We start from the raw sequence: 16,438 nt of genomic DNA on the forward strand, positions 1-16,438 counted from the left end.
GCGTTTATTCTGTCTTGGTCCTTATTTTTGTTCATTTTTTGTATTTTCCATTATTGTATGTCTTTCATAACAGTCCTGTGTGTTTTCTTTGACATGTTATTACTTTTTACGTCACTTCGCAATATATGATTGCTAATATACCATGTTTACAAAGCCTCTCTTTGGTGTGTTATAGTATTATTTTGTTCCCATTGGGGTGCAATTGATTTGCCACATCACTAAGAATGTTTGATACTAATTAATGTTTTGTAGAAGAAATATATCCTCCCCCACAGGACCAATTGTTGTTGCATACTACTATATTTCCCAGGTTCTGAGGGATACTGGGTCACCCCATCACTCTTAATAGTGTAAACATATCTGGCACAAAGGTTCAAACTCACATGATTTTACTTAACAAAGTACCTCAGCAAAACATTGACATGTATTTGTAATATTGGATTCAAAAGGCCTTTTGTATGGAAATAACTATACTGAAAGACTGGAATCTAAACAGGAAAGTGGAGAGGTGAACTGGTGGAGACTTACCTGGTGTACTATATCGGTAAGATTTTTTAGAACATATAAACTTGGGTTCTTAGTAAATATTAAACTTCAGGAATATGTGCAAAATCCAACAAATATGATTATTCTGTAGTCAGCCACCGGATCTATCTGTTTTTTTAATATGTAATACCTTTAATAATCACTAAAATGGTGGATCAAATGACCTTTTCAAATCATTATAAATGAAATACTAGACAATAGTTTCCTAACTGAGATTGTGTAACTTAGATTTTCTTCATTGGGTTAAGAATGACCTCTTGAATTTGGAGGGTACGGTTGAAATGTTAAAATCTTGTATTTGTTCCTTAGGGCCTGTTATACCCGTGGGATTGCCTATGGTCAGAGGATTAAAAAGCAGGAATGTTGAATACTCCATGACCCCTTTCCGGATGCCATTTCATGGAGGCCCTCAGGTTGAGCTTTAAATATTCCATGGTTCACATGCAGGTGTAGCTGATGTTTGATGTATGCACAATGAAAGAATACTGCACTGAAGCTAGGAAACAGTACAGCACTACAAGTATAGCTTGAGAAGTATATCTGCTTTTCTGCCCTCATTGTAGTAGGTATTTTGGTTATCATTTTAAGATTTTTCAGTCAGGCCATATGGTTATATTGCAACCAAATCAAATTGGAGAATTAGCTGGGGGGAGGTGAGAACGCACATTAGAGAATAACAATTCTTGTTAGGGTGAACCACAAAAGTCACTTATTAAACTTGTGCCTAACACTCTGGTAGCATGGCACAAAAGCAGTTAGACTTAACTCTTCGCCTCATAGGGGCAAGGGAGCAGGCGGTAGCCGGAGAGGGCTCCATGTCACTCACTAACCACTGGAATGAAGTCTTGGTGAACTCATTGTCTTTTGATGGGAAAGCTACAAGCAGGAGAATTGTATATTCGACAGCCCGAGAAGGTTTGTTGCCACCCAGAATCCTTTTATGCCTTTGCATCGGCGACTGGGTATACATACTGCTAACATGAACGTCTGCCCGCCCGATTTGAATGCAGACAGACCTTCGGTTTGACTGCAGCTGTGACTATTCCATCACTGCTATGGCCCCAAATCTCTCCGACAGTCCGATAGAGTTAGGGCCATTGTATAAATGGCTTCACGTTTGCCCACCCAATCAGGATGGGCAGACATGTAGCCATTTTATTTTACTGTCCCTAAAGTAAAAAAAGCAAATAATGGTCCCCTTGCCATGGGAGATTGCATCCAGGGAGAGAGGAGCATTACTTTTTTAATTTTCAAAAAGAAAATTCTGTTTCTTGATTTTCTTTTTGAAAATAGGAAAACTATTTGGTGCAGGGTTGTGTCATGCTGATGCAGCCCTGCACCAAACTGCGATATGCATTGACAGGAACTGTGATGACTGTTCCTGCCAGTTCAGTGTAAGTGACTGCCTGCTCAGTGGTCATTTCTAAATTTGACGGGTGGTCCCTCCGCCATGGGGATAAAGTAATTTACACCATTCCCATGGCCGAACGGCTGACTATCCGCCAAAAATTAAAACAGGCCCGTAGTCACTTTTTTAAAGCTCAGATCCTTCCCGAGGGACAAGGCTGCATGCTGTAGTTGAAGAGGCCTCCACGAGACCGGGTATCTTCTCTGTCTAGTCCAACTGAATTGGATTTGCTGCTCCAGAGAAGAATGTAGCGGTAACAACCTGAATCTTTTGCCCACTGGTGGTGTACTGTTGTTGGACTGTCTTGGCAGGTTGATCACGGTTCCCCATCGATTCTCCGAGCAAAAAGTTGGCAAAACATTTCTAAGTTCCAGGTTTCAGGAAACTTTGATAGCAGTGTACTAAAGACCAGGGTTCCAGGACCTGGGCGACAGCACTTGGGTGTCAACACTCAAGCCAGCAGGAGAGCACAGGACAGGTTCAGTTGGAACTGGTCAGCTGGTCAGTTGCAGGAAAATTTATCTAAAAGCTTGTTGTGTTCCTATAGCTCAAACAGTAGGGCAGCCAACAGACCATTAAAGTCACTTCTGTGGTCCTCAGTTCAAGGAGAGCAGGTCCAATCTTCCTTTTCAATCTTTAGACAGCAGGACAGTCCTACGTCTGGTCTTCCCAGGCCCAAGAGGGTTCTGAGGAGGATACAAGGGATGCCACATGTATGCCCATTGCCTGGCTGTAGGTCAGGGAAATTCCTGGTCACTCACTAACTAATGGGATAAAAGATCCAAGGGGTGACACTACTCGGGTTCACAGCACATCTTGTGTATTTTCCAGTAAACCATCCCACAGTGCTCTACCTAAATCCAACATGGCAAAACCCTTCTTCCCCTATTTAGAGCTCCCTGTGCCCACCCAGAGGAATGTCTCTAGAAATAGGCAAGGCCTCCTATGTAGTCACTCCAGACCAGTTCTGGGGAAACCCCTCCACCCCCCCAGATGGGTTTGGAGCCAAGATGACTAGGAAGACAAAGGGATACAGGCCTAGGGATTAGCTACGTCTGCCAGTAACAAACAGGGTCAGCACCCTTTAAAGCTCAGAAAGGGGCTGGGCACAGCCGACATGCCTTTCTGCTCAAGGAGGGAAAACACCTCTTCACACCCACCCCGCTTGTCCACTGTCTGGGAGCAATCCACATCTCACCATAGATGAGCCATTCAGCAGTCATGTGACTCAGGACACTGTAAGAAAGGCACATTTGACTTAGAAAGGAAAATTTAAACTTTATAAAAGTGTCATTTTCAAAATATTTATATAAAATGCAACTTTACCATTAAGTTAAACTGTAAGTTACTATTAAAATGAGTCCTTGAATCATTATGGTCTAGGTTGACCGAGCAGCAGTTGCTAGAAAGTTATGTGAGAATCATCAGACATATGATTGGACAGAAGTTGTGTGCTTTCAAAAACGGGCTTGCCCTCAACACAGCTGTGATCATTTTATTTGTCCAGCTTCCTGGACTTGAACTTTCAGGTGCACACACATGTAATTGGAAAATGCTATTAAAGTGTCTTAGATAACTAGATAATCTGTGGTGTTTTTCTCTAGCAGCAGAATAGAAGCAAGGAGGGCTGTCATTACCCTAAATGAATTGTAAGGTCTCGCTTCACAGTTTGTCAACGGACCTGTTAACATACACTAATATATTTCTACAGTACTTTACTTCCACACAAATAAATAACCATTCCAATCTTATCTACTAGTAATGCTTCACATTACTATACAGCATCCATTTAAAGCCAGACATTTTGGTGTTGCCAATGCTTGTTTTGTAGCTGCTCCCAAACTGAAGTTGTATATCCAAAGAACAATGGTTCCTGTGGCATACCAATTTGTAGAATATGCAATACTAAACAGCTTAAATAAGCAATATTTAACTTGTAACAGAGAAAGGTATGGCAAGGAAAGAAGCACACGCGTACGAAATTTATAAGAAAGAATTCTTATATTTCAACTCATGAAAGTATCCATATTTACAACAGCAACACATATACAAAAAGTTATATGTACAAGAAAGTGCAGTGCGTCCCAAGTGATTTCATGAACAAAAACAGAACAAACACAAATAATAAGTGATCTGTACAATTTTGCGTTATGGGTATTAACACAGGGAAATGACCAAGCAATATGATACATTAATTGCTAACAGTGACTATATGAAATCATAAATCACTGTGCTACAAGGGTTCCTTCCCTATAGCGTATGCCACAGGAACCATTGTTCTTTGGATATACACTTTGCCCTGGTTCCGCTGTGAGTAGGGTTCCCTTGTTTCCCCTTTTCCCAAACTGAAGTTGGGCATTATATATTGTTATAATGTAACCTAGTGTTTTCCTATGGAAGTGGCAGCCTTTCTACAGTGATAAACAACTTATGGAGGTGTTCTCTGCCAGGAGGTGTAAAACATTACATATACATGTCCTACTTTTTAAATCGAATTCACCCTGCCCTATGGGCATTTAGGGCATACCTTAGGGGTGACCTATAAGTACTAAGTGTGGTAAAGTATTATTTTTCCAGGTCAAAATGCAGTATAAAACTACATACCCAGGCTACAAGGGCAGGCATGGAGACATGTTTTACAGTGCTACGTTAGTGGGTCACACAATGAGTGCCGCAGCCCACTTGTAGCATTTAATTTACAGGCCTTGGCTACATGTAGTGCCATATAATAGGGACAGACTTATAAGTAAATTAAATCGATTCGGAGCATGCCAAGTTTACCAGGTTTAAAAGGGAGGGCACAAGCACTTTACAACTGACCGCAGGAGTAAAATGTGAAGAGTCCTAGGGCCAATAAAAATGGGTTCAGTTAGAAAAGGCAAATATACCTGGGGGAATACCACACAAAAGATGGTAATTTTCAACATGTTCCCCACCTCCTCCCCAACTGAAAGCAGTGTGAACTACCCAACTTCATGGCAGTTCTCATCGGTACGGTGGAATAACCTGGATGGACCATCAGCATTAGTGTGGGCAGTCCAAGGATGATGTTCCAACCTTTATTCCATACCCTCTCCTGTAGGGAAATGAAGAACCTAAACCGGTTTGGATTCTCATCCTGTGTTTACATCAGCCATCTGAGGGGTCTTTGGTCTGTCTGAACCCAAAGGTGACTTCCAAACAGGTATGGTTTAAACTTCTTCAGTGCCTAGACCACTTTAAATGATTTCTTCTCAATAGCACTCCACCTCTGTTCCCTGGGAAGTAGCCACCTGCTGAAGAAGCTTACAGGTTGGTCCAAGCCTTCATCATTCTGCTTTTCAAAGACATTCCCAATGCCATTCTCTGAAGCATCTGTCTGCACTAGAAATTCCTTGAAGAAGTCGGGGGCCTTGAGCACTAGTGCTGAGCACATGGCCTCCTTCAGGGTATCAAACACTTTCTGGCACAGCTTTGTCCAGATCACCGTCTTGGGCTGCTTTTTAAAGGTTAGTTCAGTTAAGGGGGCAATAATGGTGCCATATCCCTTAACAACTCTTCTATTGTATCCAGTGAGGCCTAATCAGGCTCTCACCTTGGGCTGGGTCTTGAGAGGCTCCCAAGGCATAATGAATTGTAACTTGGTTTGGATAGGCTGAAACTTGCCTCCCCTGTTTTGGAGGTTTAAGTACACCACTGATTCCTGCCATATTTGTCACTTACTGGCCTGGAAAACCAGGCCTGTTTTTATTCAGGGCCTGAATCACCTCCCGGAAGTGGTGCAGTTGGTCATCCCAGCTGGAGCTGAAAACATCATTGTTATCGAAGTAGGCTGCACTGATGATTTGTAGCTCACCCAGAACACGGTTGGCCAACCTCTGGAATTTGAGAGGGGGTTTCTTTAGTCCAAAAGGCATTGCTTTGAACTGAAAGAGGATCTCTGGGATGGAGAATGCTGGCCACCTTGACCCCCACAGTCAGAGAAAACTGCCTATACCCTGACCTCAAGTCCAAGGCACTGAGGAATTCAGCAGCCTTCAAGTGATCAATGAGCTCATCAGCTCTGGGGATATGGTGTGCATCAGTCTTGGTGACTGATTTGAGGCCCCTGTATTCCAGACAGAACCTACAATCTGGGTTAGTGCCTGTTACCTAGAGCATGGTCACTTCAGAACTCTAAAAATGGGGCTTGAGGTCATTCACATGTAGGACCCTGGATGTCTTGAGCTCCACCACTTAAGTGACCTCTTATTACTGTACCTTCTCTTCATATGGCCCAGTCCAGCCTTCCTTCAAGGCCTGGGCCTCCGCAGGCCGCATCAGCCACACCAGGCTGATACTCCACCAGATTAAACTTCTGGTCATACCAGTGTTTCATAGAGTTAGGAAAGGTCTATAGCAAAGTGACAGACATTGATTAGATAGTACAATTTGCGTTTTTTTGTAAATAAAAACCTAGACTGAAACAGTATATTAAGTCCACTTGTGTACAGAAACCAATGAGCAAAATAATTTCTGATAGAGCTTTATTGTTTATTGTTGTTGACTATTTTTCTTTTGTTGTCTACTATTTTTTGTATATATAGTTTTTATAAGTGATTATGTGTTTAAATTTTATATAGTCTTGAATTAAAAAATACAGAAGAGAAAATACAAAATCAATAGACATGAAACATATATACAGTGATGAAGGCAAAGCGGTAGACACCACTACGCGCGTTTCGGCTCTTGAGCCTTCTTCAGGTGACCGTCTATTGTTAGAGTTTCAAAGAGTCCAGGACTCACAGTTAGGTGTGGCGTGGATATAAAAGGTCAGTCGGTAAAAGCAGCTTCTTAAGATCTTGAGATGTGGAACGATGTAATCCTATAACTTGTCATATGATGTTACGACATCAGAGAAAAGGAGGTGGTAGAACAGTATAGTGGAGGTAGCTTAGATTCAGATCGTTATTTGTGTTGACATTTGTAGAAATCTCCACGAGGATAACTTCCAGTGAATAGATGGTAAGGTGATGAGAGCAATAGTGAAGGAAGCGAGTATTTTATCTCCACAAGTTGATAAAATATCCGGAGGCGAGCAATAATGATGTATAATTGTTAGCACGAATATTTTGTATCCACCTAAAGATAAAGTAGAAAGGATGTCCCAGGAGCGGAAGATACTATGGAGGATGATCTGGTCATAGCATTGCCCGTGAGGTTTGATGAAGATAGTGACGCTCCAGGTAGAAAAGGACTTGTAGCAGTACTCGACCGCCAAAAGACCGCACACCGGTATGCTAGAATGCAAGCATACCAGTGTTTCATGACTTCCTGGCTGGCCTCTGGGTGCTCAGTGGCCTTATTTCAGAAGCAGTTCATCTCATACAAGAGAGCCAAAATGTAGCTCACTACATCTTGATGGGGTTTCTCAGGAGCTTGCTCCCATCCCTCCTTCACAAGATTGAGAGGTGGCCAAACAGGAGCTCAAATGGACTGTACCCTACTCCCTCCTGAGGCACCTTCCTGTAAGCAAATAGTAGGCATGGCAAGAGGACGTCCCACTGCGCATCAATGGCTCTGATAGGCCCATAATCATGCCTGTTAGGTTATTGTTGAATCTTTCAACAAGTCCATTGCCCTGGCGATGGTATGAAGTGGGAAATTTGTAGGTTACCCCACTCCTCCCACACTGAGTTCATGTAAGCAGACATGAAGTTGGAGCCCCTGTAAGATGGAACCTCCTTTGGGAAGCCCACATGGGTAAATATCCCAATAATTACCCTGGCCACGATAGGTGCAGTCTTGGACTTCAGGGGGATTGGCCTCAGGTTCCTTCTGCATGGTCGACCAAGACCAGAAAAAAACTGTTGCCCAAGGCAGTCTTGGTGTCCAGCATCCCACGAATATCAATACCCACCCTTTCAAAAGGGGGTTCCCACCACAGGGAATGGACACAGAGGAGCCTTCTGCTTTACCCTTGACTTCCAACTGGCCTAGCAGGTTACGCATGATCAGCAGAATGTATGTACCTGCATCCGCTGCTGGAGCCAATAAAAGTGGGTGACCAGTGTGCCTGCTCAGTCTGGACTGCTCCAGATATCCTGACTGGGGAATATCATGAGCCAATTCCTGTAGGAAGTCCTGGTAGCATTAGGGGATCACCAAAATATGGGTTGCCTCAGGCTGAGGGACCTCAGGTTCACTGTACAGGAAACCATTCTCCCAGTAAATGAGATGATCACCAGAGGTCTTGCCAGGTGCCTAGGCCTCTGTATGCTGACACAGGCTCTCAAGAGTAGAATACTCCCTCTGCACTTTGCAGAACTATTCCTGGGACATTCCCCTTTTAGCTTGCCCCCTGGCTATCGCTGGTAGATTTCCCAGGGCAGCAATATCTTTCCCTGTAGGTTTTGGAGCGTCACCCTCTGGATCACACTCATCAACAGTGGGAATTTCTGACTCCCCTGGCAGACTGCCATAGACCTTGTGGTCAGGCACATACACAGCAGGCAATCCCAACATCTCCAGGTGAGACATGAACTCCAGCTCTTTCTAGATGATGTGTTTAAGATCATTTCTAACAAACAGTCAGGAGGCAGGGCTGGACTCACGGCTACCATTAAGGAACCTGAGACCCCCACCATGTTCCACTGGATAGTGGCTCACTTGGGTGTCTGCACTCAATAAGGTGGACTGCATCACTGACTGCCTGCGCTGAGAACACCTGATGAAACGTAACAATAGCCATGATGACTCCTGTATCTCTCAGAGCCTCCACCCTCTGCCCATTGATGGTGGCCCACTGCCTACACATTTTTGGCATTGTCAGGCATGTGAGCCATTGGCACCATCTTCTTGTCACTCAGTGATACTAGGGTAACAACTGCCCTCCCCCAAAACTAACTGGGGCAACCTTCTCCCTCAGCACTACAATAGCCATTCCCTGGTTAGAACCACACGTGGAGGGTTGCTTCTTGTAGGGGCAAATGGCACCCCCCTTAAAATGCCCATACTGTTAACAATCATGGGACTTGGGTCAGGAGTAGACTGGGGACTTAAAACCACCATTTTATTGCTTAGGGTTGAACGGGGACTCCTGCTTCTGAAAACTATTTTGGGGGGCTTTAGAAACTCATTATTCTTTATCCCCCCTTCTTCTGGTAGGGATACTGCTTCCCCTCCCCCCATTCTGGTGCACCCCATCCACCCTCCTGTGACACTTTTGTACTAATCCACAGGTCCACTTCATTCTCGGATTCACTCAGCAAAGTGACTTTTGAATCAATCAGGTGTTTGTGCAGCTCTGCGAAGCAATTACTGAATGTCACTCTCTCAAAAATAGATAGTACCGTCCATCATAATCCCTCCCTTTGCTGCCCTTCACCCATCCTTCTAGTGCATTCCTAGAGAAATCCATTCAAGATTGGTGAGACAGTTTCTTACTGTTTCTGAACTTTAAGCTATTCATTTTGGGGCTCCAACTATACTTAACAACAAGGGCTTTTTTCATGAGGGTATAATTCATCCTGTCACTCTTACCTTGGGCCAGTAGGATATCCTTCTCCAAAGTGGGCATATTCTTCGAGAGACTCTTCCCCCACCTCCCCCCTCTCCTGACCAAATTCGCCTCAGGGACTCTGTGCATTTCCAAGATCACTTCCCAGACTTCAAACCTCTTGTCATTATCACCCACCACAAAGCTAGGTACTAGGTCTTTAAGGATGTGGACCTCCTCTAGGAATCTTTATGTCTCTGCCACCATCTTCACTGGACTCTGTGACCCTCCTGCCTTTCAAGTCCAGTTCTTTCTGGCTCATCTCATGGCCCAGAAAAATATTCTCCTCCTCCCTCTAGAGGCAACACTTCCCCTCAACAGTTTAGCTACAGTCTCAGGTCCCTCTCAGCCTGCTAGTCTTATAAATCTGATTGGGTTAGTCTGACAAAGGAAATATGGCTCCCAGCCACAGATACTACTGGAGACCTTGTCTGTGTGGACACCTGATCTTCCTCCTCAGGTTTTGACTCTAAGCCTGCAGTTAATTATTTTCTTCTTCTTTCTCATCCTCCTCTGGGTTATCACTCTCCTGCTCCTGTGATGCAGCTTGCATCGGATCTCTCTCCTCATAAGCTCTGACGGCTATTTGAAAGTCCACCTTTGTATACCCCTCCCTCAAGGTTAGCTCTCCTTGCAGAGCTTCTTCAATTCTGCCACCTTCAAGCTCTGTGTTGCTAAGATACAATTCCAGCCTTGCAGAAATCACAGATGCAAATATAAGATGAAGGAATTGAATTTAGGAAAATCTGAAAAAAATGACCATTTAAAAATAAAGGGGAATTAAAAAAATGTATTTTGAGGTCAGATTATAAAGGGATTTGTTGTTTTAGGCAAATCACTGAGTAGCACTGCAAAAACACAAGTACTGAATCCCACCACTGAACACCAATGTAAGAAATTGGAGTATTAGTTTAGGGGGTGTCAATCCACCTCAAATAATAATCAAAATCCTTGTCTGGATGTACTGTGAAAACCACTAAATAAACATGTGCTTAACCCTCTGGTAGCTTGTCTCTATGTTTAGCCTGACTGGTTTTGTGCCAAGGTGTAAACAATTTATACAGCACTCAACCAGTAATAAACTGAAAACACAATACAAGAAAAATCATAAAGCAATTTACAACATAATACTAATATTAAATCCTCCATGTCCAATCTTATTATACCTTCCACAGAACCTTCAAGAGTAGCAGAAGGGGAATTCATAAAGCAGGCCATGCAACCAGCTCCGTCAAAAGGTGTCCCCCATTGAACCACATGGTGGGTAGTGCAGGGCACAGAACAGATGGCATTTGGTGTTTAAAACTGTAGCAAAGAGAGCAATGCTGGAAAGCACAAGCTGAGAGATTATGTCCATCACATTGGGTGGAGCGGTCTTTCGTGATTGTCCTGAGATGGTCGAATCAAGGCATTTGTCCAGCAAATGAGCTGCCACTGGAAAACGTCCTCTTAGCTGGATCCACTGCCTCAAGCAAAAGGCCTCCCAGCACACACAGGGCCCATGAACCTACTCTGCCCTGCTGGTTCATATAATAGAAGTTGGTAGTGTTTTCCAAATGAATCTGCGCGACATGTTCAAAGATGTAGAGAAGAAATACCCTTGAGCCAAGCAAAGGTCCCTTAACCACAACACATTGATGTACATAATTTATTATGATGAGTGTTAGACCTGGCATCCTTGACGTGGTTTCCCCCTATCTTTTTGCCTCTACCTCCTGTATTTTTGATGCTGTGCTGGACTTCGTTTTTGCTGGTTTAGATGATTTGGGCACTTTGCCACTGCTGAACAGTGTCAAAGTGCAAGTGCTCCCTGTATACATTGTTACTGTAATTGGTTATCCACGATTGGCATATTTGTATCACCAAGAAGTCCCTAGTAAAGTGCACTGGCTGTGCCAGGGCTGGTGATCCAAATGCTACTAGTGGGCCTGCAGCACTGATTGTGCCACCCACATGAGTAGCCCTAAAATGGTATCTCAGGCCTGCCACCGCAGTGCCTGTGTGTCTGTGAACTGCCATGTCCTCCTGGTCAATGTCCCCACTGATCAGCCCTAACCCTTCCCTTTCTGTACACATTGGTCACCCTTATGGAAGGCCCAAGGTACCCCCTTGGGCAGAGTGCAGTGTATGTGAAAGGTAGAGCATGTACTAGTGCAGGTGACATGCTCTGGTAGTGAATTACAGCAATTTTCGTTTTTCACTATAGTAAGGCTATCTTGCCCATAGGCTATGACAGGGAATGCTGGATACAGTGGCTACCAGCATATCTTCCCATAGGAGCAAGATAGGTCATAAAAGTCTGGTATCCCTGAACTCAGAATTTAATAACACATATTTTAGGAAAGGTTGTTTTAAATCCTGTGTTTGAGAACAGCAATTTTAGAAGGCGGCTGTTCTCTTGTCTGACCTTTCTGTGTGCCTTAGCCTGTTTGTGAATTGACTGTCTGGTTTGTGAGTGACAGGATCTGGGTGCCTCCCAGAAGCTGAGTGGGCCATCCCTGGGCTGAATAGCTCCATCGGTATCTAGAGTGATGGGAGGGGGTAGCACCTGGATCTGAATAGGGCTGTGCCTGCCTTCCACAATGCTGGCTCCACCTCCTGCTGGGCGGCTGACGACCCTGCCCCTCACTTTGAAAGGAAAGGAGAGGCCAGGAAAACAAAGTGCTCAAGGAACACCCAGAACTGGTCAGACTGGGCTCAAAGCCCTCCTGCACAAAGGGAACAAAGAAATTTAGGGGTATAAGTAAAAGACCCCTGACTACAGAAAATTAGATCATCCTGGAATTAAGAAGGAACCTCTGCCAAGGAGAAAGCTGGAAGGCTGAAGAAGGAAGACTGTCCTGCTGTTGCTTTGCTGGAATGACCTGCAGTTGCTTTCTGCCAAGGAGAGGGGAAGGACTTTGTTGTTGCTTTGTCCCCTTGCTTGAAGAGATCTCCAAGGGCCTCTTGTGAGCTGGCCTCCTGTTAAGAAGTCCCAGGAACAAAAGGGCTTCACCCCCCAGCTTTCCCTGAACTCTGCTGATAGAATTCTGCCCTTCCTGAGTGCTGAATCCGACTTAGGGGCATCTGGAAGTTGTGGCCTGCTGTTTGGAAAGCTGAGAACAAGAAAGTAAGACTATCTGCAAATTTTCACGCATCGCTCGCGGAGCGCATCCCAGTCAGTGCGAGGAAATTCCCGCCGCCGCGAAGATCGAGCATCGCTCCGGTGCGGGAAAAGTACCCTCGCTGCAAGTATCGTCGCAGAGCCTGTCATTGCTGGGTGAGATCGCTGCATCACGTCGCTGCGAGTATTGACGCAGTGCCATTGCATCGAGGGGCCGCAAGAGGAGAAGATCGACGCTGCGCCGTGCATCGCCGCCGCACCTGAGATCGTCGCCGCCCTGGAGATCGTTGCATCTTGCCTTTGCGAGTCGCTCTCTATGGAACCTACGCACCGGAATCCATACAAGGTATTGCCTCCCTCCCCATACAGACCGGATTCGTCGAACTGTGTATGCTATTTGGATTAGCTGGCTCGGGTCTTTGGCACCTATCAGGGTGCCTGTGGGCTTCTCTGAGGTAGCCTGCAACAGTTGTGGAATAGCTTTGTTTAAAAGTAGAAGAGGCTATGGATCTATCAAAGAAGGCAACAGGATATCTCTAAGGATGTTGGATTTTTAGCTCTGAATGCAGACTGCAACTGCAGTGCTTCTCTTCCTTACGCAAAACAGCTGTGAACATACAGACGTCCTCAGAAGGAGTACCCAAAGGAATATCACCTCCATTGGACTTATCAAGGCTTCTGGCATTTTGAAGATCTAAGTAGAACCTATCATCTGTAGGATAAGGAGTGCACAATTAATCAGCCTTCAAATCCTCCTCTTCAGTGCACTTAAAATCCAGATTTGGCATGCCCATAACCTCTGTGTCTAAGCAGTAAAATTGGACCATGCATACAAACCTTTGCGCTCTTTAAAGATCAGCAGGAGGGCGGTCATCGAAATAAGCTTTAACCTTCTTTGAGACCACCCAAAGGATTTCATCCAACTTTGAGACATGAGCCAGCACGGAACGCTGCTCTGAGAGTAGCATAAGCCTGGACTGGTTTCCTCAGAAGTGGGGCCAAAGCATTTGGAGGTGTGGAGTTAGGGTGGAAGCCACTGGAATCATCAAGCACCTAGGATCTGGCTCACTGTTAAGACTCAGACAGGGCCACTGGGAGCAAGGGCAGCCCTGAAAACTTCTATTGTTTGCTGATAGGTCTCAACTGGAGTTCAATTGGCAGATGGTGTCTGAAACGCTGATGTAATCTTTTTAAGAACCAGGATCTGCTCCAAGGCAGAGGAAGACGATTCCAGCATCCAAGTATGAAACCCTCAACGGTTCTGGTAACAGATGTAGTGGGGTTCTGAACTGGACATCTTATTGCAACAGTGCTAATAGGAGCTTAACCGTAGGAGGTGACATTTGACCTAGTCCACTGAGGAAGTAGCAATAATACTTTGAAGAATTCGGTGAACATTGAAGTAGAGATCCGGTCCTGCGTTGGTAAGGCTTGGAACAGGAACTGATGCCAGTGGGCGCCATGTATAGGCAGGTTTACACACTTCCTGGAAAGTCTGAGCAGCGAATGGAGTCATGTACCACCACCTGGTGATCTAGATGGCTATGGCTTGAGGACATTTGTTCTGGTCCAGTCTGGCATCTAATGCTATTTTTAATGTAAGGCATCTGCATGAAACATTACCTATTAGAAGAAATGCCATGGGCTCTCTCACTCTCTTCAGAGAGTTTGTGCATCATTATCCAGATAAAATACTAATGAAATACTAGAAAAGAACTTGCATTTTCTCAGACCATGCACATGACCACTCTCAATTCCACTGCTTCACACATATCCTGTCCTACCAACCCTCACTGGATAAAACCAGCAATTTCAAGCATAACCCGATTCCTCGCCTGCTGAGTCCACATACATCCTTCCACCCACCAGCAATAAGTATTCTGTCTATTGTTAACTCCTCACCTACTACTGTTAACTATTACAAGTCATCAGAATACATCCTTTCTAGTATAGGCAGCAGCATCTTGCAGTTCGTCTAAAGCTTTTGGCCCTCATTTAAGGGATTTTGACCTAAAACAGCGCAGCAAGACACCTTGGTGGGCTGTCCTACGTCAAAGTGAAAGGGCAGGAATGCACCAGGGCATTCCGGTCTGCTCTTCCTGCCCTGGTGCAGTTTTGGCAGCCTAGCACGAACGTTGGAACCCTTGCACCATGGTGCAAGGGTACCTCCGTTGCATGCAGACTCGTTTTTGTGTAGGAAGGGAGACCTGCCTGCACAAAAACAATCCTAAGAGCTGTTTTTCTCATTCTATTTGCAGCACACATAGAAAGAGGTAAACTATGAGGAGAAATATATATATTTCTCCTCGTTCGGCCTCAACTCGGAAGGTGTACGGATTTGGCACTTCCCCAGGTTTACATGATTTTGTCAATCTGGGGCAGCAACAAAAATACTTGGGTGTTGCGTGTGAAAACCTACAGCAACGACTATGGAACGCCTCCTGGGCACAGATTAAGATGATGCAGAGGTGTTGCATGCGTTGCCTTACTCAAGATTTCTGAGGCTTCATAAATTCGATGGAGAGCCCTGCATCCCACATGTGCCACTTTACGTGGTGCAAAAGTGACGCAAGGCTCTCAAACCCCTTTCCCTTTGTGTCTTTAAAATTAAAACATAGTCATGGTGGGGGGCGGGGGGCGTGAGCCCTCTCTTCCTGCAAGCAAGTGAAATTCAAGCATGCCTGACTGTGTGCGTCTTCCATTTTAGAAACACCATGTAATGCTGAAGATGTCAGATTCTAACCTATTTCTGGAAATGAAGATCATTTCTAGAAATCATATTGATAGTTTTCTTTCGGGGTCATTAAATAGTGTGGCTCTTTTTTAAGTGACCGAAAATTACTCCAGTACGAATTTGCCTAGGTGTATTTCTTACAAAATGTTCATTTGTGGGTTTATGAATCAATACTTTAACCCGTGTGTATTATCTTTTTTCAGCAAGCACGAAGGGATTCCTAGATATGCATAAATCATCTATCAAAAAGCAAGAACAGAACAAGACGTCATATGCTTAAACAAAGCAGAGTGCCTTAAGTTGCGTCCAAAGCCTACACTGATAAGGATTTATACTTTTCAGTTGCTCTTGCACTATTAATTAGTACATTTAATTTTACAGACTATTAAGCACTTGTTACATCAATCCAAACATTGTATTTGGTCACTAGAAATACCAATTTTTATTGACTATGTGTACGTGTAACTATGCACCTATGCAGAGATTATGCATTGAAATTGTAGCACTTCCTGTCGTTAGTATTTGTGACATTTGATTGTGTGCTGCGAATGATATTTAGAAAAAAATGACTGGACAGGCCATTATAATATGTGGATCCTGAAGAATAATTTAATTTTGTAGCATTTGGGGAGATACTACCTCACAACATTGTAGAATATTGAGCGGTTCCCATATGTCAAGAAAAAGATAACAATGTAACTCTCATAAAAGATAACCTTTGCTGTAGATGTCCCAGAAATGTATTTTTTTTTATTTTAAATCATGATTTATTTACTGTACGAATAAATAAATAAAAATTGCCATCAGACTCTGGAAAACATGTGTAAGTTTTCTCCTCTTAACATCAATTTCAGTGCGGTACATGTACTACAAATAAAAAGATGGTTTCAATGTTTTCCACATTTATTCACATTCTTTCACATTTCAGTGTTTATTAACAATATCCTGGCAAATAGGCAAACAGTTATGTTAACTAAGTAGAATTTATAAAGCATCACTGACGAATTTCAACTCAACACATGTATCTAACAGGTCATACTTTTTTCTGACTCTTTCGGAGTACTCTTGTAATCTCAGTTCTGGAGGAAACTAGAGAAAATCTGGTGAAACCTGAACGAGGAAAGACGCCAA

General features: G+C 44.0%; 1 protein-coding gene across 4 annotated transcripts in view; it reads left to right on the forward strand.

The window, feature by feature from the left end:
* The window catches only part of LCORL (ligand dependent nuclear receptor corepressor like), a 649,811-nt gene extending 633,602 nt beyond the window's left edge, over nt 1-16,209 (forward strand). For 3 of the 4 annotated variants that reach the window (XM_086964041.1, XM_086964042.1, XM_086964044.1), the window contains 2 exons: nt 856-959; nt 15,511-16,209. In XM_086964041.1, the coding sequence (XP_086820167.1) occupies nt 856-959; nt 15,511-15,531 (125 nt within the window). In that variant the 3' untranslated portion in view covers nt 15,532-16,209. Of the gene's footprint in view, nt 1-855; nt 994-15,510 lie in introns of all 4 variants that reach the window. The other variant, XM_086964043.1, reaches the window with a different exon arrangement.
* The last annotated feature ends 229 nt before the right edge of the window (nt 16,210-16,438 follow it).

This window comes from Lissotriton vulgaris, chromosome 3_2 (assembly GCF_964263255.1).
Source record: "Lissotriton vulgaris chromosome 3_2, aLisVul1.2, whole genome shotgun sequence".
Taxonomy (NCBI): domain Eukaryota; kingdom Metazoa; phylum Chordata; class Amphibia; order Caudata; family Salamandridae; genus Lissotriton; species Lissotriton vulgaris.